A 21,499-nucleotide genomic window follows, 5' to 3' on the forward strand; every position below is an offset into this window, starting at 1 on the left:
CCGTTTGGTTGCAAGAGAATAAAAGGGAAGAGAAGTGAAATTTTTATATTTTAAAAAGAAATTTTTGTAATCATTACCCCATGAAGGGGTGCCAATCGATCGGTTCGGTCCAGGTTCAGGCTGGGTTTTTCAGTTTCGGTGTGGCTTTTAGGGAAACCAAAACCAAACCAATAAGGATTGTTCGATTTCAGCTCAATTTCGGTGCTGTTTGGTTTCGTGTCATTTTGATTTATGATAACGAGTTTGGATAGCCAATTATCATTATGATGAATAATAGAAACAGAAATTAACATTTTATAGTTCCAAATTCTTTCTTAGCCTGTACTCAAAGTGGATAACAGTATCCCAAAAACTATAATCCCAATTGAAACTTTCAATAAGCACTAGGAAGATGTTTGACCATTGCAAAAATAAATTACACTGTCATCTCCTGATTTTAAAACCCAACTCAGATCACCCCCTGGTTTTTTAAAAAACTCAAATCGTAACCCATCATTCTCCTCTTCCTTCAGCTTCCTCATTTCTTCGTTCTCGCACTACGGCACAGGCCTGAAAACCATCCCTTTCCCTCCTCGCACTGCCACTCTCTCCCAGCGGTGACTGGTGCTGGTATCCAGAGTAACGGCAGGCAATGCAGCAGAGAAACCAGGCGTGTGCTTGTCCGGATAAACAACTTGTGGAAAAGGTTAGAAACAGTGAAACCCCTCCCTCAAATTCTCCCTCTTCTTGTGCGCTACAAAGCCCTGTGAGATTGTACCTTTAAAACCCATCTTTCGGCAATTTCATTATTTGGGCAAAAATGCAGGAATGATAATTTTAACTGTAATCCTTCTCTAAGTAAAGGGTGATGTTTGTTTTGCCATGAATCTAATGTAGAACAAAATATTGCTAGAATAAATCTGGAATACGATTCTGTGCAGATTTTCTAGTTTCTTGGGTTTCAAAGTTTTGCAAGGACCATTTACTCGAGTGATTTCTATTCTGATGGGAATTGTTACTTGTTGCAATATTGTGGCACAGTGCATGTATTGTTATGCTGTCAGATTGTATTGAACAAGAGACAGATTCTTTTAATCTTTAATCACCGTACGTATATGTATCTATTTTATTGTCGTTCCAAACTTATTATGATGCATTTGTGTGTTTGACAAACCATGAAGAAGACAGTTCTCTTGGTCCTACTCTTGGTTATTGCAACTGGTTAGTGTTCTCTCTCTCTCTCTCTCTCTGTTTTTTTTTTTTTTCACTTGAGGTCATATGTTATATGATATGATGCATTTGTGTGTTTGACAAGCCAGGGTCCACAGTGGAAGCAATTAAATGTGTGACCATTACAGACTGGGGAGTCTTTCCTATTCCATATAGGGGTGTCAATGGGTCGGGTTGGGCCAGGCCTGCCTAAACCCTGACCCTGACCCTGACCCTGACCCTAGAGGCCTTAACCTAAACCCTGACCCTGACCCAACCCTTGCAGGGCTAAGAAACCCTCAACCCTGACCCGACCCTGCCAGGGTTTTCCCTAACCCGGCCCGACCCTGATAGGGTCGGACAGGGTCGGGTTGGCCCTGATTGACCCTGACCTTGACTTTATTTATTTATTTATTATTTTTTTTGGAAATGGTTTTTCTTATGCCTGTAATTTTTACTATGTCAAAGTTGATTAGATTGTAATTTTCTAGGATTTGTCAGCATTGCAAGTAAAATATTTTAACTTAATTTGAAGCAGTAAAAATGAACAGCTTATAAACAGTGCACTCAATGAATCACGACAAGGCACCAATCATGTTACATTCAAACACCATGACCGATCAAAAAGCCAAGTACGAGAAAGAAATAGGGCAATAAGCTCAAGATCATTAAAGCCTTAACCAATATAACATCTTATACAAATATAAAAATTTCTGAGTATAGAATCTGAGTAGTTCATGCCGAAGATACCCAAGGTTAAGACCCACTCCAATCCACGTCTCTTGAAACCTTATGAAAGCAGGATTCATACTACATATCATTATTCAGTGTCACATTAAGCTGACAAAAAACAGGGGAAGCATCATCAATCTCATGACTGTGTAAGCATCACACTAACCCGAAGGTCGGGTTACTAAAAGCCACACAAAAAAATATTCAATAATCCAAAATAAATTTAAGAAAAAAAATTATCTAAGAAAAGACATGGATTTGGGTATGTATCTGTTTCCATCCATTAATTCAAAAGTTCAAAAGATCTCTGTTTTACATTCTACACCCAGTTTTGTCGTCCATGCCTTTGCCCTCTGCCACAGAGAGCTGTAAAAAAAATTATCTACAACATCCCCATCTCCCCAACCCCCCCCCCCCTTCCGATTCCAACAGTAATTGTCACGCCCCCATCCCAACAAGGGATACAATACATTATAAGGGGTGACTAGGACGACGCGTGTCATCCTACTAAGCTGCCAGGATCACTGACACAGTGTCCCAACGCACAGTCATAACTAATATTAAAACAATATAATATCAGAGTGCGGAAAGGAAAATATTACATTCCAAAAGATCAATAGTTTTGCGGAAGCGTATAAAATCAATAGTTACAAGATGATCAAAGCCTAGATGATAAATACTGTAGTTAATCCATTTTTCATTACCATCTAATAATGATCAACAAGGGTATAGCAGTAAATGTTTTTACATGGGCCTACGCCCTAAAATAAACAAAAGGGGGAATAAGTCCCTAGAATTCTCACGGCCCGTAGGCACAATCGTCACAAGGACACCCGTTGCCATGTTCCTCTAACACGACTTCCGGCTCCCGCACTGCATCATAATCTAAAAATTGTGTACGCAGGGGTTAGCTCTCCAGGCGAGCGTGAGGGGATGGGGATGCACAAACACGCAATTCACATAGTCCAATGATGCATGCACATGTTAAGTCCATTTTTTCCACCTAACAAACAACTAAGTCAATGGCATATGCTCTGTGACAACTCGGGAGACACTGTGGGTCACTTAACTTATCGCCACAATGAAACCTCAATTGTCACGTGGGACCTACGCCGATCGAAGCCTCCAAGACCACTCGTGGCGCACCCCGATAACCAATACTACCATGATCGGCCTCTCCCACCTCCACGAGAATCCGGTGTACGATTACCCAACACCTAAACCCCTGTTGGTAAGGGTCGTAGCATAAGGGTATAAAATCCTAGCCACACTACATGCAAGTCCTATCGTCCCGAGAGGTAATCCGGGCGCATCAACTTTTCATCCGGTTTAGTGCCCGGTTACACAAGACGCCGCGCGCATACGATTCAACATGACATTCAAGATAATTTCTTCATAAATATATATAGTATCGGGTTTAGACCGGCACCCACCGGCACCGAGACCCATCAAAGTAAAGCATCTCCAATTAACATCATAACATTCATATATAAAAGTATGCAATATGCGCAAGCATGCTTAATAATTTATAATGATGACATAATATACAATGCAATAATAATATCAAACCCAAACAACCAAACCCACTCACTATTTGTGTTATGTCCCGATGTTATGAGTTGTCGCCGCAATCAAGTAACACGTCACAAGATGAAAACTTTAAACCTAAATAAAAGAGTGAAAATAGGGTTAATTAAGTAAAGGAACGGATCCCCAAAAGGTCTCCCATAAACACTTAAGTATGAGGTTCCGAAACAAAGTGGTTGCGGGAGTGGTTTCATGCCCAAATTCGCAACCACATGTAAATCCTAGGAAACCGGGGTTCGGGACGATTTTAGTCAAGGTCGGATGCGGATGTGGTTTCGAAAACTGAAACCGAGTGTAAATCCGACCTTCACGGGGCTTCAGGACAATTTTGGTCAAGGTCGGATGCGGATGTGGTTTAAAATCAAACCGAGTGTAAATCCGACCTTCACGAATCCTTCTCGGGAAGGTAATTTCGGGGTGGTTTCTTGCAGTCCGAAACCACATGTAAATCCTAGCTAACCAGGGGCTTAGGATAGTTTTAGTCAAGGTCGGATGCGGATGTGGTTTGAAAACTGAATCCGAGTGTAAAACCACATACCGCAGAACCGAAAATTGAAGGGTTTCTCACTAGGGATTCATTTTCCAAGGGGTTGTAAGGTAGGGAGGCTTCAAAAAACTTCCTCCTAGGTCCATTAGGGTTCTAAGACCTCATTAGGTCCATGTAATCCCATGGATTTAAGAGAAAACAAAGAGAACCTAAATTAGGACATAATATGGTAGAAACCTTAAATTTCTTAAATGGAAAGAGATTACTTAGGCTTAGGGCTTGTAATGGAGTGAAATAACTCCACCATAGTCTAGGTTTAGAGGTTCCATCGATTCCTTGGGTTCCAAGAGAACCCTAGGTTGAATTTCTCCCATTTCCCAAACCTCAAAAATCAAAATAGATGAAGAGATGTGGGTTTGAATGACTTACCTACCCCCAATATAGAAGGCTCCATGTTGAGGCTCCAAGAAGTGCTCTTCCAACCTCCAACCAAGTTTCTCCACCCTTCTTCCTCCTTCTCTCCTTCCTTCTTCCTTCTTTCTTCTTTCTTCTTTCTCCTTTCTCTCCTCTTTCTCTCCTCCACGATTTAGGTTAGATGGGAGAAGAAATGAAATGAATGCTTCTCCCCCCCCCCCCTTTTGTCTTATTTATAGAAAATGGGCTTGGGTCCTTTAAGTTAAATGGGTCAAAAATTAAATGGGTGGATCCAAGATAAATGGGTCATTAGGCCAAATGGATAGTTTAAGTTAAATGGGTCAAGAGGGCTTCATGGGTTGACCCATGGTCTTATTTAGGGTAAAGGAATGGGTTAACCCATCTTTGGGTCAAATAGAGTCAAATGGGCCCTCAAGTTGAATGGGCCTCTTAACTAAATGGGCCTGCCCATAGGTTTCAAATAGAAAAGAACCCACTTGGGGATGGGTCCATCCACCATGGGATTATAAGCCCATCACACGCTCCCTTAAATAAGGGGGACCCACAAATAGAATATTCCCAACTCAACTAAAATAGCCCGGGCTGTCCAAATCTTGACCCGTACTTCGAGGGCATCAAGAGAAAGGGTAAATAAATAACCTTAAGGGCTAGAACTTACTATTTCCTTGTCATGGTTTGTCCCCGTGACCCCGAATAGTTTCCTCCACAGGTAAACCCGCATCTGTGGTCAATAATTTTGTAGTGGGTTTGACCACCGGTGAAGAGACTCACCAAAGATACGTGGCGGTGATAACCACACGTCACGGGAAGAAATAATAATTAATTATGATCCGAGTGCGGGTGTAACAGTAATAACCTATTCTCCTCTTATTACCCCTGCTGTAAGCCTGTAACAGCGAACAAACAAACAAGCAAACAAAAACCCTGGACTTCCACAGCAAAACACTCCTCCCTTCGACTCTCATTCCCATCCAATTACTTGACCCCAAACCAGATAACCTCTTCAATTTTCACTGAAAATCACCCCACCCATTTGACTTAAAAAAAAACAAAAAAAAAACTAAGAGAAGAGATACAGAAGAAAACCACCCCTTTTTTTCCTCTAAAACTTCGATTAAACCCTTCTAGGATTCAACCCAGTGAAAAGAAGAAAAAAAAAAAAAAAAAAAAAAAAAAAAGGAGAAAGAGCGAAGAGAAGAGAGCGAGAGACAAAACCAAGAGAAAGATACAGAAGAAGAAGAAGAACAACAATTGGACATACCAAATTGGTCCAAACTCGCCTTGCAGTTCTCCTTGTCAGCCTTCTCCTCCAAAGTCCAAACGAGAACGATAGATGAGGCTAATCCAGATATCCAGACATCGCAGAGGGTTCTGTTACAACTTCCCTTCCAGAATCGCCTTCAAAGCTGCAGGAGTTCAACTCTTTCAGACTTCAAAACTCCTTCAGGTTCAACGATTCTTCCCTATTATTTTCCGATGTGGGGATAATTTGCAGAAATCACACAATGGGAAGATGGAAGGCCGAAGGGAAAGAGAAGGGAAAGAGAAAGGGTTTAAGGCCTTTAGGCTGTTTCGTTTGGAGAAGATTTGCAGAAACGGCGTGAAGGAAAAGTGCTGGGGGTGAGTGAAATGGGAATCGTTTTTAGGGTTTTGTGGATTTTGAGTGTTTTTTTTATTATATTTTATTTTTTTAGTGTTAGGATAAAGAAAAATTATAATATAAATATCTATATAAGTATATATTGTATATATAAAAATATATATATATATATATATATATAAACAATACGGGTCGGGTCGGGTCGGTTCAACCCGAGGCCTAAACCCGATCCCGACCCGATCCCGACCCTACCAGGGTCAAGCTATTTCTAAACCCTGATCCGCCCTTCGGGCTGAAAAATCAGGGTCGGGTTCAGGCCGAGCGGGCAGCGTTTGGGCCAGAACTTGCTATATCGGAAGAGGGTTCCATGGTGGACTCACGTCTGGGCCATGTTGGGAGCTGAGACAGGTCCCGTGGACAAAGGGAGTCGATGGTGGATCACAGTGTCACACCGAAGAGATTCAATCAATGAAGTGGGATGGACGGTCCAAACCACACAATCTTATTTCGGGTTGCAAATGTGATGGAAACTCCATTTCGTGTGGAGCCAATATTTTGGTCAGATGAGGGGAATTTTTATCACCTCCAATTCGCTGTCCGATCCAATTCCCTCCAATCCCTCACATAGGAGCATAAATGACCACCCTACCCCACCTTGGGCAGTGGGCAGGTGGTCATTTCCGCTCCTATGTGAGGGAATTGGAACGGGTAGGAAGTGGAGGTGACAACGATTCCAGATGAGGGACAATTATTTCTTCATATTTCGGATTGGAATGTAGTTTCCTTAGTTGGTTTCTCTCAAGTGGTAGATTTAGGCTGTGTTATTTACCAACAACAAAAAAAAAGATTTAGGCTGTGTTTGGTATGTATTCTTAGAATACATTCTAGGTCGATTTCGCATTCTTAGATGATAAAAAACAACTAAAGGTAAGGGATCCAACATGTTGACAATCTAGAAGAAACACTGGAGATGAAGCAAAAAATAGAAGGGAGTTTCATTGGGAAGACACTTGAGTTCCTACTTGGATTAGGAGGAAGAGTAACTCTATTAGGCTTGGCCCTTATTTTTTTTTCGCTTAGAGCATCCTAGTGGACAAGGCTTCCGCTACTGTATGATCTAGAATGGTCAAATGTACGCAGTCTTTACCTCCTGCTTTGTTGAAGGGACTATTTCCAAATTTTGAACCTGCAACCAACAGGTTGCAATAGACACAAATTAATTTTTTCGCTTAACCGATTGGAAAATATGATGCCCTTTGAAAGATTAGAGTGTGAACTTGTTATTGCTTTTTTATTTTTAGGTCGATTCAGTTTTGATTCTCCAGTAACTATTGGGTCAATCCAATTTTGAAAATCTGGTGTTTTGTTCATGCTACTATTTTTCTCTTTGTTTGTCTAGAGTTTATGCCTTGTATTTGCTTTCCCTTTCTTTTGAGTTTAATATATTCATTTATTCGAAAGAAAAAAAAAACAAAAAATAGTTAAAAGAAGAAAACCAAATTGATCATCCAATACATTTAAGAATAGTGAAATTATTTTTCGTACATGCTTCTTCCAGGTGTTGGTTTCATAAGGCCAGCTTTGTTTGAATATTTGGGATCTGTTAACCATCCACTTCTAGCAGGATTTGATATGTTACATATGTTCTAGGAATAGATATTTAGTTGATTGGACAATTAAGTCCAATCTATCTCTCGAGAGGATCTTTATCCCCTCAATTTGCCTACCCGTTAATTTCCTCAATTTCCTCAATTCCATTTAATAGGGGTTGGAAATGACTATCCTAATTCCTAACCCCCTACCTAAACATACTGCCCAAGATAGGGTCCACCTCTCCTATTAGAGGAAATTGAGGAAATTGACGGGCAGGTAAATTGAGGTGATATTTTTCCTCCCTCAAGGTTCTCTTGGAAAACAACAAAGTGTTAGAATGGTTGTACTCTCGACAACCAACCCATAGTATTGTTGAAGTTCCACGTGGAAGGCAAAAGAAATAATCTTATATTGATGTCAGTAATCCAATGCCGAAACTTTTAGGTACTTGTCCACCTTTTTCATTACGGCTAGTTCTTAATCCATCAGAAAGATGAGTTCTACTTGAATCCCTAACAAGTATATTTTCTAAGTCATCCATAAGTAAAGTCAAAGTATTGAAATTAATGAATTACGAAATACATGAACAAATAAATGTAGCTACAAATCTATAGATGCATAATATTATAAAGGGAAAAAGATCAGCACTCTCATGAGTCTATCTCTCTCTTATCCATGTGAAAAGACACCTCTACCCCCTTGTCTTAAGGAGGAGAGAGATAGACACATAGAAGTGTTGGCGTAGGCCACACTCCCGTACAGAAAACTGCTTCCGTATAATTAATTTCTTTGCCTGTTTCATACCTCCTACTCTTAGATGAGATTGCTTTTACGTTTTCTCTCATGAGTCTATCTCTCTCCTGTCTATGTGAAAAGACACCTCTACCCCCTTGTCTTAAGGAGGAGAGAGATAGACACATAGAAGTGTTGGTGTAGGCCACACTCCCGTACAAAAAACTACTTCCATATAATTAATTTCTTTGCCTGTTTCATACCTCCTACTCTCAGACGAGATTGCTTTTACGTTTTCTCTTAATACTGTATTCCATTAGATGGTGAGAATAGGGTTAGAGTAGCAGGTGAGTCGGCTAAGCAGGAAGCTTTAAAATGATTTGTATCTTTATGGGAATTTTTTTTTATCATTTTAATGGCCTTCAGGGTTCAGGCTGCCATTGAGGACCTCATTCATAAACTGAAAAAAAATATACACTTTGCTTATTTTGTTGAAATTGAAGTCCTTGCTTTCAAGCTGCAACTCGCTAGAGAAAAGATGTTGATAAATCTTGAATTGAATCTACATTTGAACTGAACCATTAATTCCATCAAGCTAATAAATTATATTAATCGAATCAAATCATTTACACCAAAATCGAACCATTTAACACACTTATAGGTGATGCCCTCGCGAAGAAGGCAGCTTGTTCCTATTTGTCATATGTTATGGATCAATATCATTTGAGTTTTGTTCGATAGTCTATATTTTGTTTTCTCTAAGTTTCTTTTTATTTCCTTGTTCTTTTGTAGTTTTTCTTGTCGATGCTGATGCTGAAAGTGAGTAATCTACCTATTTAATTCTTGGTTTGTTTCTCATCTGAATATGCTTAATTTTGTGAGTTCGAATCCTCTATTTGTAGTCTTATTTTATTAATATTATTTATCTAAATTCATCAAAAAAAAAAATTGTCTTGGCACGTACGCACACGCATACAGACACACATGAATGCATACAGTCATGCAAACATAGGCACACAGATTAAGAAAAAAAATCCTCTCCAATTACCAAAAAATGCACTGGGTGTAGTTTGGGACTGAGAGCTCAACACCTGGCAGGTGTGACATCCAACAATATTGAGCTCAAGAAGAAAAAAAAATAAATTGACTCAATCAATCTCAAACCGTTGAATATTGTGCCTGACAGGTATCGATCTCTCAAAACTGCACCGCACTCGGCGTTCAAGGAATTGGAGAGGATGTTAATTCCAGCGATTAAACTTGAGTGTGTTTTCTGGTGAGATGAGGTGATTGGTCTCTCCATTTGGTAAATGGGATTATTTTCTTTTTGATCCTTCGTCAATGAAGTTAGTTTAATCGGAAACAAGAAGTATCTATAAAAAAGAATATTTTGTTTTTTGGAGACAGGAACGGTATCCGACTTTAGGCCGACTAAATCCCCCCTGGGCTCGTACATGACCCCCGCACCACGCACAAACTGGGAGCTTCTAGGTCTTAGTGAGCCTCAAGCGGGTGGCCCCAAGGAATTATGCAGCGGTGAAAGTTTGATCACAAGACCTCGCTTCCTGAGACGGAGTCTCATATCCCCTCCAAACCAGCTGCGCTAACCTCTTGGGGTTCATTAAAAATAAATATTGGTTTTTCGATTAGAACGCGTGGACTACCAGGTAGCCCTTTTGGAATCTAGACCCCAACCTCAATCGTCTTGCATAATATATGACTTTAGGTGTCGTAAGGACGAGACTGGGCTTAAATTTGCTAAATAATGAGATTAGCTAATAAAAGTGAGCCGATCCAAACACACATCCTGAGACCACATAACCATGTAAGAAACGGTAACACAAATAAATTTTTGGGAAAATTGCACGGACACCCTCTAGAAGTATCTAATATCTCATAAACTTGTCATATTTGGTCAAAATAGCAAATTTCTCCCTGAAGTTAAGCAGGGTGACCCAAGATAAAATGTCGATTTTACCCTCTTAGTTATTTAAAATGAAATATTCATTTTAACCCCAAAGTTGAAATGTCCATTTTAACCCTAATATAACCTTCCCCTTCTTCCCCTTCTTCCCTATTCCAACAATCTACCTCCTCCCCCAAACCCTAACTCGATTAAGGATCCTAAAAGTTATTCGCATTTCTTGTACCGAACTTCCTCCCCAAAATCATCAATTCTTCCGCTCAAAAGCTAACCCTTCTGATCTACATCAAAGAAGAATAAATCAAGAAAATCCAAAAGACATGATGCTGGGCAACAAAAAGTGCCGAGCATCTGGTCATGGTCTACACAGAAGGGTGACATAAAACCAGCCAAGAACCAGATGATTAAACTTCTATGTGCAAAGAAAATTAAAAAGAAAACAAATGGGAAGAAGCCCAGGTCGTAATTAGGGAAAAGACGAGTATTGTAAAGTATAAAGATTCTTAATTTTAAGAAGATTGAGCATACCCGAAGCTTGAGCTCTGAAATAAAGAAATTTGAGGTTCAAACCATTGGGTACTTCTTACTACCAGGAAATGTAAGGTGAGTTGGAGCAGCGGATCGATCCCCTCGGACCTTGGCGAGTTGCAGTCCCTCTCTGGAACGCTCAACCTTTGAATTAGACCGGCTTCAAATGGTATGCGTGGGAATTTGATACTATAAGAGAAGGAGGGCTGGAGGGGGTGGCGGTAGGCCTGGAAACGGATCAGATGTAATCGGATTCGGATATTTACTGGTCGAATACGGATACCTCTAAACGGATTCGGATGGTTTCGGATGCGGATCGAATTCGGATTTTTGACCATCTGTTTACACCTCTGCCTTGTGTAACCCGAACCTTCCTCCCCCTATTGGATACAATTCACTCTCAATCCATAGTTTTAGATCATGATTCTCTTCTCCTCATATTCTAGAACTTGTTGAATCTTCAAAAACCCTCAAGATCGTTATTTACTTAATTTTTTATAATTCAGTATTCGGATTCAGATTTTTATCGGACTATTTGGATTTTTTTCTGGATATCTCTAATCGAATATGGATGCCCCTAAATGGATACGGATGCAGATCGAATTTGGATTTTCGATTATCCATTTACAACCCTAGGTGGCGGTGGTGGTGGCGGCGGTGGAAGAAACAGCAGCAGGGGAGCAAGAGAAGGAGGGCTGGCGGTGGTGGTGGTAGTGGTGGTGATGAAGGAGAAGCAGGAGAAGAAGAAGGGGAGAAAAAAGGAATAAAACAGGGTATTATAGGGATGTCACTGTGGTAAGGGTAATTTCACCATTTACAAAGAGTTAACAGACACTCAACTGCAGAGACTATCGGAGTGGACTAAATTGATACAGATTCATAAAAATAGGGGGTGTCTGTGACATTTTGACCAAGTATGGTAAGTTTCTGAGATATTAGATACTTTTAGGGGGTGTCCACAAAATATTTCCTAAATTTTTTGCTAATGTTTTGTAATATAAACATGGAGGGGGTTGGATATGCCGTCAGTTTTCAATAAATTAATAGCAAATATTAGTCACAAGGCTGAATATAAGAGGACAAGGGGGTCATTTCCAAAAAGGTAAGGAGAGAAGAAGACACATGCTGGGCACTCTAGTGGTGTGTCCAACTTGTTCCCTATAACTATTTATGGACTGATCGAGTTTTCATTTGCCCGCGATAAAGAAGGAACCACCTATGACATCTCATTGGATTCTTAGATCGGATTAGGGAAAAGTATGATTGACCACACATCATATAGGGTGAGAATATAACGATGGAATTCACAGTCCAAGAGTCTAATCATAGGGTATCATATCGACCACCTTCCAAGAGGATGAAATACTCTCTCCTAAATTTATATTCGAAAGTTTTATCGTCGCACAATCCTCATTAAGATTGGACCTTGTCTGGAATTGGCAAATGATAGCAGGCGTTGGTTTGCATCAATCCCCTTTGGTGCTAGTTGAATGGCTGAAAATCATGGCCTAATGCGAAGAGCAATTTCACAAATTTGCTAAAGAACCTCATCCAAAGCTTCAATAATAAGCACAAAATTAGTTAGAGAGCGTTTGTATCAACTTTTAGTTTAGATGTGGATTTTGTCAAGTGACAAAACATATTTTAAAAATGGGAGAATGTTCTCTGTGCCGCAACGTAGTCTGCACCCAAGCACATGGGTAGCCTGTGCAGGGGGCAAGGTGATCATTGTGCCCACCCACATGTGCCTGGGCGCAGGCTGTGCTGCGACACAGAGAACAACGCCCCTTTAAAAATTCAATGACAATATAAAACTTAAGACAAAAGTTTCCCACAATGCCAAAATGAAAAAATGCACCAATGAGAGGATAGGGATCATTCAGTAAGAGACCCACATTTTGTCAAAGGATTTATAGTATTTTTCTTAAAATTTATTTCATAAAAGCCAATGCATGGAAGGATTGAAGGATAGGGGATTGAATATTTTTGAGTTTCAAACTTCATGATCAATTTTCTACGTATATATGGAATCAAGAGGGAGAATTCTTTCCTAAAATTAATAAGTTGAATAAAAAAGACAATTAATTCTCAAATCTATAGCTATTCTCAAGTCTTAAGTCTTAACACCCTCCAAAACAAAAAAAATTAGAGGTGACCTAGTTGGACCAGCCAATCGAGGTAGCATTACAGAAGCGAACCAATCAAACGAAGGCGTTTACAATTCAAACAGTGGTCAATTAAATTAAACTTTTCAAATGGTCAAACAAGAAACCCGTTCAGTCTCTGACCAAAACGAAACTCTATCTCTCTCTCAAAAGGTATAAATATGCGAGATGGCTCTCCCTCCACCACCACCACCTCAAAGAAAACTTAAGATATGGCATCTTTACGTGCTTCGCTCTTGCTCTCTTCAGCGTCTTCTTCTTCTTCTTCTTCTTCTTTTTCTTGTAAGAGAAGAATCATGGCTACATTCCAACCCCCGAAACTTGGGAGGACCGTTACACTCAAGAACAATACCAATAACTTGGGATTATTAAGAATTGAAGAAGGCCAATACACAACCCTTACCAATACCAAAAGCAGGAAGACCACAACCATCGTAAGAGACGAAGAAGACTCTACAGTCTCAACTGCCACCTTCATCTCTGAGCTCTACCTAATCGCAGATGCGGTTGCCGACAGAGTAGAGATGCACACCAACGTCGGCGAGCAGAGGGATAACTGGAACACTCTCCTTCTCACCTCTATCAACACCATCATCCTCACAGCAGCAACCATGGTTGCTCTCTCTGGTACAACAACTTTAACCTCCTTTCTCCCTTTCCCACCTCTCAACCTATCTTCCACTCTCTTGTTCTCTGCGGCGGCAGGGATGATGGTGGTGATGAATAAGATCCAACCCTCTCAACTGGCAGAAGAGCAGCGCAACGCTGCAAGGTTGTTCAAGCAACTCCATAGGGAAATCCAAACAACCCTTGCCATTGGGAAGACTCCAACGGCAAGGGATGTAAAGGATGCCATGGAGAAGGTCTTGGCCCTCGATAGGGCCTACCCTCTTCCCTTACTTGGAGTCATGCTCGACAAGTTCCCCGCAACTGTGGAGCCCACTGTGTGGTGGCCTTCACCTTCACCTAATTCACCTAATTCACCACGAGAACAGCATGATCAGCCAGAAAAGAATGGATGGAGTGAGAAACTGGAGGAGGAGATGAGAGAGATTGTTAGGGTTTTGAAGAGAAAGGATGGTGAGGAATATAAGAGATTGGGGAAGTTGGCGTTGAAAATAAATAAAATTTTAGCGGTTTCAGGACCTCTACTAGCAGGCGTAGCTGCAGTTGGGTCTGCCTTTGTGGGGTCATCTCCTTCTCATCATCACGGCGGGGGTTTGGGTTTGGGTGTGGCGGTGAGTGTTGCTGCGGGAGCACTAGCTAGTGTAGTGAACACGTTGGAGCATGGAGGGCAAGTTGGAATGGTTTTCGAGATGTATAGGAATTCTGCTGGCTTCTTTAAACTACTTGAGGAATCCATTGAAGCCACCTTGAACCAAAAAGATGTGGAGAAGAGAGAAAATGGAGAATCTTTTGAATTGAAGGTGGCTCTGAACTTGGGGAGAAGCCTATCGGAGCTCAGGGATCTTGCATCTCATGCTTCCTCTACTTCTAATTTTTATTATTCTTGTAGTAGAGATGAAGAGGCCAGCGACGAGTTTGCTAGCAAACTCTTCTGAGTTTTGATTCCTCATCTTCTAGTGTTCATAATTCTATTTTTTATTTCTTTATGTAATTAGCTATTCAACTAACATCAATTGATTAAATTTAAATTTATGTTCTTTAATTCATCAAGATCTAAGGATCTATCATATTTTCACTTTAAAACCCAGATTGCTCTAACATCCCATCGAGAATCTTATTTGATATGCACTCTTTGAATGCATTCCAGATTGATTTTGTATTTTTGAACGATAAAATTAGTTAATGAGCAACATTACGGCAGCCAATAAAGTGTTAAAAAATTAATTATTATTTATCGATGCCTATTTAGAGGAAATCTCAGTCATGGATCATGCAGGTCAAGCACTCCACGTGGATCCGCCATGCTCCTCCTTGATGAAGGTTCTTACGATGCTGACAAAACTTTAAATAAATAAATTTTAGTTTTTAATAGGACTCCCTCCCGTCAGTCACCCTGCGAGGTAAGGTTAGATCCGACTCCTCTACCTTCGCCTGCTCGATACTTTCGTGCACCTCATACACAAGTGCAATGGAAAGTATCGTCTTACCCCCACTCAGGCAAGACGTTCAGACAGAAATAAGACGGTATATTCCACCTTGCTTCTGTGTGGAGCGCACACAACATTAGGGGCAGACGGAAATAGAGGAGTCGAATTGAGAAGGTTACCAAAATTATTGAAAAAATCCTTTCGTTTTCAGTGAGGTTAGCAAAACCCTGTAAGAAAGAAAGCGAAAAAAAAAAATTATGGTTCTCGCTTTCTCCTCTCTCTATGGAATATGGATTTAATCATTCCACGTAGCAAGCCATACATTTGAAATAAAGACCCCATTGATGTGATGGATGTGAATTGATCTATTTCTTCTACACCGAAATCAAATTACTACTTTTTTAAAAGATTTATTAGAAGGTTATGTCTTTTCCTATTAGGGGCACGTAAATGATTAATAAATTTGACTAGCAAAAAACATATTTGAATGGTCAATAAATATGTAAAAACATGATTTTTGACATATTTTCTAAAGACAACCCCAATTTGAATTCTCTACGGTCGGGCAAATAGCGGCCATTGTGCTATCTACACTCATACAAGAGCATGGACCCCACTTGAGTAGGGTGCTCGAGCATGGGTAGGGCGATCATTTTGCCAATGTCTGGTTGTAGGCAACAAAATGGCAGTTACCTGCTCGGGCGTAGAGTATCAGAATCTAGACAACCCTTGATAGTGTCTCTTCTTCTTCTATTTATAAAGATGAGGGGTTTTTTGCTCTTTTCTAATCCTTAATCTTTCTCAATTTGAGATCGAAGATGGATGTTCTTTCAATTATAGCAATTACTTGCTATTTTATTTGGATTGCTAGAAATAAATGTGTTTTTTTGTCATGTCAGGATTCTCATTCGTCACTTACCATTCCCAGTATCTTAGTCTATTTTTAGTGGTTCACCTTATTTTAATTTGCAATGAGAGCTTTGATCTATCATCGGGGCTGTTGGCTAGACTTTAATTCTTCTTTATAATTATTAGTTTCATTTTATTATTATAGCTGAGGATCAACTTAATAATCAAAAGCTAGAGGATTATAGCAGCGATTGTAGAGTGCAAAGGAGAAAGGGGTTGAAAAAAAAAAAAACAGAAGTATAGACTTGCGGAATGAAAATGGTGAATTGGCTTATGCAGGTACCAATGAATGATGGCTATGGGAGGGATCATTATCATCTCCTGTTCCGTGTCTGGTACAGTGGTCCAATTCCTCTCATAGGGGATGGGAAATGACGACCTAACCTCTGCCCAAACACACTGACCGAGGGAGGTTAAAATGTCATTTCCATTTCCCTATGAGAAGATTGGACCACTATACTGGGCAGAGAACATGACAGGAAAAGAATTCCCATGGAAGCTATTTCCCATCATGTATGACATTATTAAACTTATACAATCTTGTGGGTAAGTAGTTATTTAAAGAAGGATCGTTATGTAATTTATGTTGCTCAAGGTTAGCTTGGAAAGCTAGATTGAAGAAGGATTGTTTCCTGGCAATAGCTGTTGAACAATTTATTTTTAGTTAATTTAAGGGAAAATTTCATGTACCTTCCTCGAGATTTGCCTTAATTATACTTTCACCCGTGAAATTTTGAAATTTTCACATACCTCCCCTGAGGTTTGTCTTAATTAACGAAAAAACCCCAACCTGTTAACTAGTGATTAAAAATGTTAATATTGTATTTTAATTGACCAAAATGCCCTCATTTTTTTAAATCGGTTAGGGTTTGAAAAAACCTGCAACTCATCTTCCCCAAATCATTTAAGAAGTTTGGGTAAATTACACGTCATCCAGTTTTTGAAAATACTCAAATCACCCCCTGTATTAGACCTCAATATGACAAATTAGTCCCTACCGTTAATTTTATGGTGTTAAGTGATGATGTCAGTCAGTTAAATAAATTTAAATCTCCAAACTATCCTTGACATCCGAACATAGATTTTGAAGGGTAATATTGTAAATTTAATTCTAATGTTTTAGTACAAGGGTAAAATAGTCCTTTCACACCAATAACTAATAGTAGATTAACACCGTTGTAGAGGGGTGACGTGTAATTTACCCTTTAAGATTTGAAAAAAAGGGAAGATGAGTTGGGCTTCACTTGGAATTGCATATTTTAATAGGTTTAACACTCTTAATTAGTTGGGTCACTAAATTCATTTTCTTGATATCAAAATTGTATCGAATCTTATTATGTTTGGTATAATTTTAGATGGTTTACACTCTTAGTGGGTCCCATGGGTCCCATGTCTGGGCCTTCAGTGAGTATTCGAGTCTATTTCGGGTTGAGCTCGTCTCCAAGGAGCCCAATATGCCCAGGGAGCATTTAGCTGTTGGACTGTGTTGCACATATACCTAGACGTGCACCAAGAGATGTACTACATAACCCCACCCTTGAATGTCCCCTCGGCGTGCTCTGGGCGCTAGCTCTCTGGAGAGTAGTCGAATCCGCCTATTTCATGTAGGAGGAACCCAATGTGTTTTTATAATAAATAAAAAAGAAAAACTTAGCATCCCTCAGTGGGATTTTATCGCCGCTTCGCTAAAATCCCAAATTTTTTTTTTTATAATAAACAAAAAAAACAAAAAAACTTGGCATGCTTCAATGGGATTTTAGCGCCGCCTCACTAAAATAGTAAAATTCCAGTTTGCGATTAGTATAATTTTAATCTTTTGTCCAAAAATAAAAAGATTCCTCGGCTGTATCACGCTCTCCAGTTCAATAATACTATCCTTAATTTTAAAAAAATTAAAAACTAGGCCAAGATTTTGAAAAAATAAAAACCAATAGCTATTTTTATTTTTTTTTTGGAAATTGGTAACTTTATTTATATTTTTTCAATAGAGGATAGCTTACCAACTAAGCTAGACAGTTGTTGATACCAACAGCTATTCTTAGGTTTCTTGACCTGAATTGATCGTATTGAATCAATTTAAACCCTATTCATCGATCTTCCTAATTTTAAAAAAATGAGAATAGAGGGCGTTTTCATTTTCGCAACCATGTTCACATGTCAAGTCAAGGCAAGAAATTTGTCAAGTGATAAAATAAAGGTTTAAAAATTCAATAATAAAAATCTAATATTGAAAATAGCAAAGGAACCAATCAAGCAAATTCAATAAAAAATAAACCTGAATAAAAAAAAATTAGTTGGTAAAAGGAACCAATCATGCAAAGGGTTTTCAATTCAAACGATAAAACATAGAATCGTGTGAACTGAAGCGGTCAATGAAAACTCTTCAAACGGTCCAACCTTGAACCCGGTCAATCCCTCAAGGACCTCTCTCTCACACACACACACACACACACTCAAAAAGGTATAAATGTGCGAGATGGCTCGCTACTCTGTTCTAACAACCTCAAAGAGATCTGAAGATGGCATCTTTAAATGCTTCTTCTTCTTCCACCACTTCTTCTTCTTGTGAGAGAAGAATCATGGCTGTACTCCAAACCCCAAAACTTGAAAGTGTTCGACTGAAGAACTCTACCAGAAACATGGTGAAGGAATTAACAAGTATGGAAGGCCAATGCACAACCCTTACCAAAAGCAAGTCTACCACCACCACCATGAGAGACGAAGAGGAGTACCCAACAATGTCTATACCCACCTCCATCTCTGACCTATACATAATCGCTGATGCCGTGGCCGACAGAGTAGAGATGCACACCAACATCAGAGACCAGAGGGACAACTGGAACACCCTCCTCCTCACTTCCATCAACACCCTCACCCTCACCGGCGCAGCCATGGCAGCTATCTCTGCTGCAACAACAACAACAACAACTACAACCATTCTCCCTTTGCCGCCTCTCAACCTATCTTCTTCTCTCTTGTTCTCTGCCGCCGCAGGGATGATGCTGGTGATGAACAAGATCCAACCTTCCCAACTCGCCGAAGAGCAACGTAACGCTGCAAGGCTGTTCAAGCAACTCCATAGAGAGATCCAAACAACACTTGCAATTGGGACGACTCCTACAGCAAGGGATGTGATGGATTCCATGAAGAAGGTCTTGGCCCTCGACAGAGCCTACCCTCTTCCCTTAATTGGAACCATGCTCGACAAGTTCCCTGAAACGGTAGAGCCTGCTGTGTGGTGGCCTTCACCTAATTCACCTAATTCTCCACAAGAGAATGGGAATGATAAGGTAGAGAGGAATGGATGGAGTGAGAAACTGGAGGAGGAGATGAAACAGATAGTTGAGGTTTTGAAGAGAAAAGATTGTGCGGAATACATGAGATTGGGGAAATTGGTGTTGAAAATAAACAACATTTTAGCTGTTTCAGGGCCTCTACTAGCAGGCATGGCTGCAATTGGCTCTGCCTGTGTGGGGTCAGATCCTTCTGATGGGGGTGTTCTGGCCTTGGCGGTGAGTGTTGTTGCAGGAGCACTAGCGAGTATAGTTAATACGTTGGAGCATGGAGGGCAAGTTGGAATGGTTTTCGAGATGTACAGGAATTCTGCTGGTTTCTTTAAACTACTTGAGGAATCCATTGAAGCTACCTTAGATCAAAAAGATGTGGAGAGGAGAGAAAATGGAGAGTCATTTGAATTGAAGGTGGCTCTGAACTTGGGGAGAAGCTTATCGGAGCTCAGGGATCTTGCATCTCATGCCTTTTTCTATGATAAGGCCAGTGACGAGTTTGCAAGCAAACTCTTCTGAGTTCTAATTTATTGTAATTTCTGTTCTTTCTTTCATCAAGCTCTATGGATCTGCCATTCTCCCCCTTAAAAACCAAAATACTCTGTTCTCATTGTCCAATTAAATCACAAAAAAAAAAAAAAAAAAAAACAATTCTAACACCAACGAAAATCTTGATGAACAGCATTTCTGCATCCATGTATCAAAAATATATTTAATTTTAAGAATTCCAATTTGGACAGTTATGAATCATGATGCCCAAGTGGGGGACGTAATGCTCAAGATTCTTATGATTCTGTCAAAACTCTACAATGAAATAGTTTGAGCAAATTACAGGTACCACCTCTGTAGTTTGATCCAATTATCAAATAACAACCCCCATTAATGTAGTTTTACACTTTTACCCTTACATTACATGACCCTAACCCCATCTCCTCAACATTCTATCGTTCCAACTTCATCTTCCCCCATCTAAACTCTTTCCTCTCCTCTCCGGCAATTCGGCGATCTGCGAGGAGCTTCACTCTCCTATCCGGCGATAGCACTGTTCACCCACTGAAATGGCCGGATACATGATGGAGTGCATGGACGGGTTCCCTGAATAAACAGTAACAATTGCCAAAGGTGGGTTTTAGCTTTATCCTTCCATCATCGAACCCATTTTAGAAACTTTTTTCGAATCCTTTATATGAAAGAGCGCATTGCAGGGGACCTATGTCATTTCCATCAAAATCGATGTGTACTGTAATCAATTTCCATAGCCAAAAAAGCTAGAAAGGAAATACACTGGAGAAAGGCTAGAACTTAGGTTTTGGTTGGTGTACGTCTTGTTAATTATCTTACTAGGCCAAGGAAATGGAACAAGATACATCCAAATTTATTGAACTGTATCCAACTGATCCAAGGAAACAGAACGAGTTGCATCCAGATTTAAAAAGTTTTACTACAATCCATTACATACATCATCACTACGGTCTGCAGGGACTGCAATTGAATTGCAACAACCATGCGTTTTCATCAAATAAAATTTTGCAGGGCCTTAGGGGTTGCAACCTAGCAAGAGGAGGAAGACGAAGAAGAAGAAGAAAGGGGTTGCAGTTGGAGTTTATAATGGTGGAACCGACAATAGGAGTGGAGGCAGGGATGGGAGATGGGACCGACAGTAGGGGTGGAGGCAGACTTGCAGCATATGGGTTGCAGGAGGAGGAATTGAAGAAGAGAGACCAAGAAAGGAAGAAAGAAGGGGCAAAACAGTCTTTTACATATAAAAACTAACACTTCACTAACACTGTTTAGCTTCATGAGTATAGATGTAATTGTCCAAACAATGGGGGTTACTTGTAATTGGATCAAACAATAGGGGTGGTATATGTAATTTGCTCAAATAGCTTTTATGTCCAAATAGAACTGTCAATCACCTTGAGGTTACTAAACCTAAATAAAAATCCTCTGCAGTGCATTGCGGTGTGGCCTTGCGAGCTCGACACGTGGACGTGGCCACATTCAACAATGCCAAGCTTGAGAAGGAAAAAAAAAAAAGAGGAAATGCAATCAAGCTCATACCGTTGGATGTCGCTAGGTCCACGTATCAAGCTTGCAAAGTTGCACCGCGGTGCATTGCATAGGATTTTTTTTCTTCCTACTAAACCCATTGAAAATTCTTAAATCTCGCTTTTAGTGAGGTTAACAAAACTCATAAGTAAAAAAAAAAAAACCTCTGTCTCTCTCGTTTAATGATTTTGACGTCATTGCAATTGAATACCCAGTAATGAGAATGAGA

The 21,499-nt window shown here is 40.0% G+C and overlaps 2 protein-coding genes across 2 annotated transcripts; both read left to right on the plus strand.

The window, feature by feature from the left end:
• The first annotated feature begins 13,183 nt into the window (after positions 1–13,183).
• On the plus strand, positions 13,184–14,533 carry LOC122640287 (probable F-box protein At4g22030). The gene has a single exon (XM_043833438.1). It carries the CDS (start codon positions 13,184–13,186, stop codon positions 14,531–14,533), a length of 1,350 nt encoding a protein of 449 aa, XP_043689373.1.
• Positions 14,534–18,453: 3,920 nt separating this feature from the next.
• On the plus strand, positions 18,454–19,740 carry LOC122639293 (probable F-box protein At4g22030). Its single transcript, XM_043832116.1, has one exon. It carries the CDS (start codon positions 18,454–18,456, stop codon positions 19,738–19,740), a length of 1,287 nt encoding a protein of 428 aa, XP_043688051.1.
• Positions 19,741–21,499: the final 1,759 nt, after the last annotated feature.

Source organism: Telopea speciosissima, chromosome 9 (assembly GCF_018873765.1).
Source record: "Telopea speciosissima isolate NSW1024214 ecotype Mountain lineage chromosome 9, Tspe_v1, whole genome shotgun sequence".
NCBI lineage: Eukaryota > Viridiplantae > Streptophyta > Magnoliopsida > Proteales > Proteaceae > Telopea > Telopea speciosissima.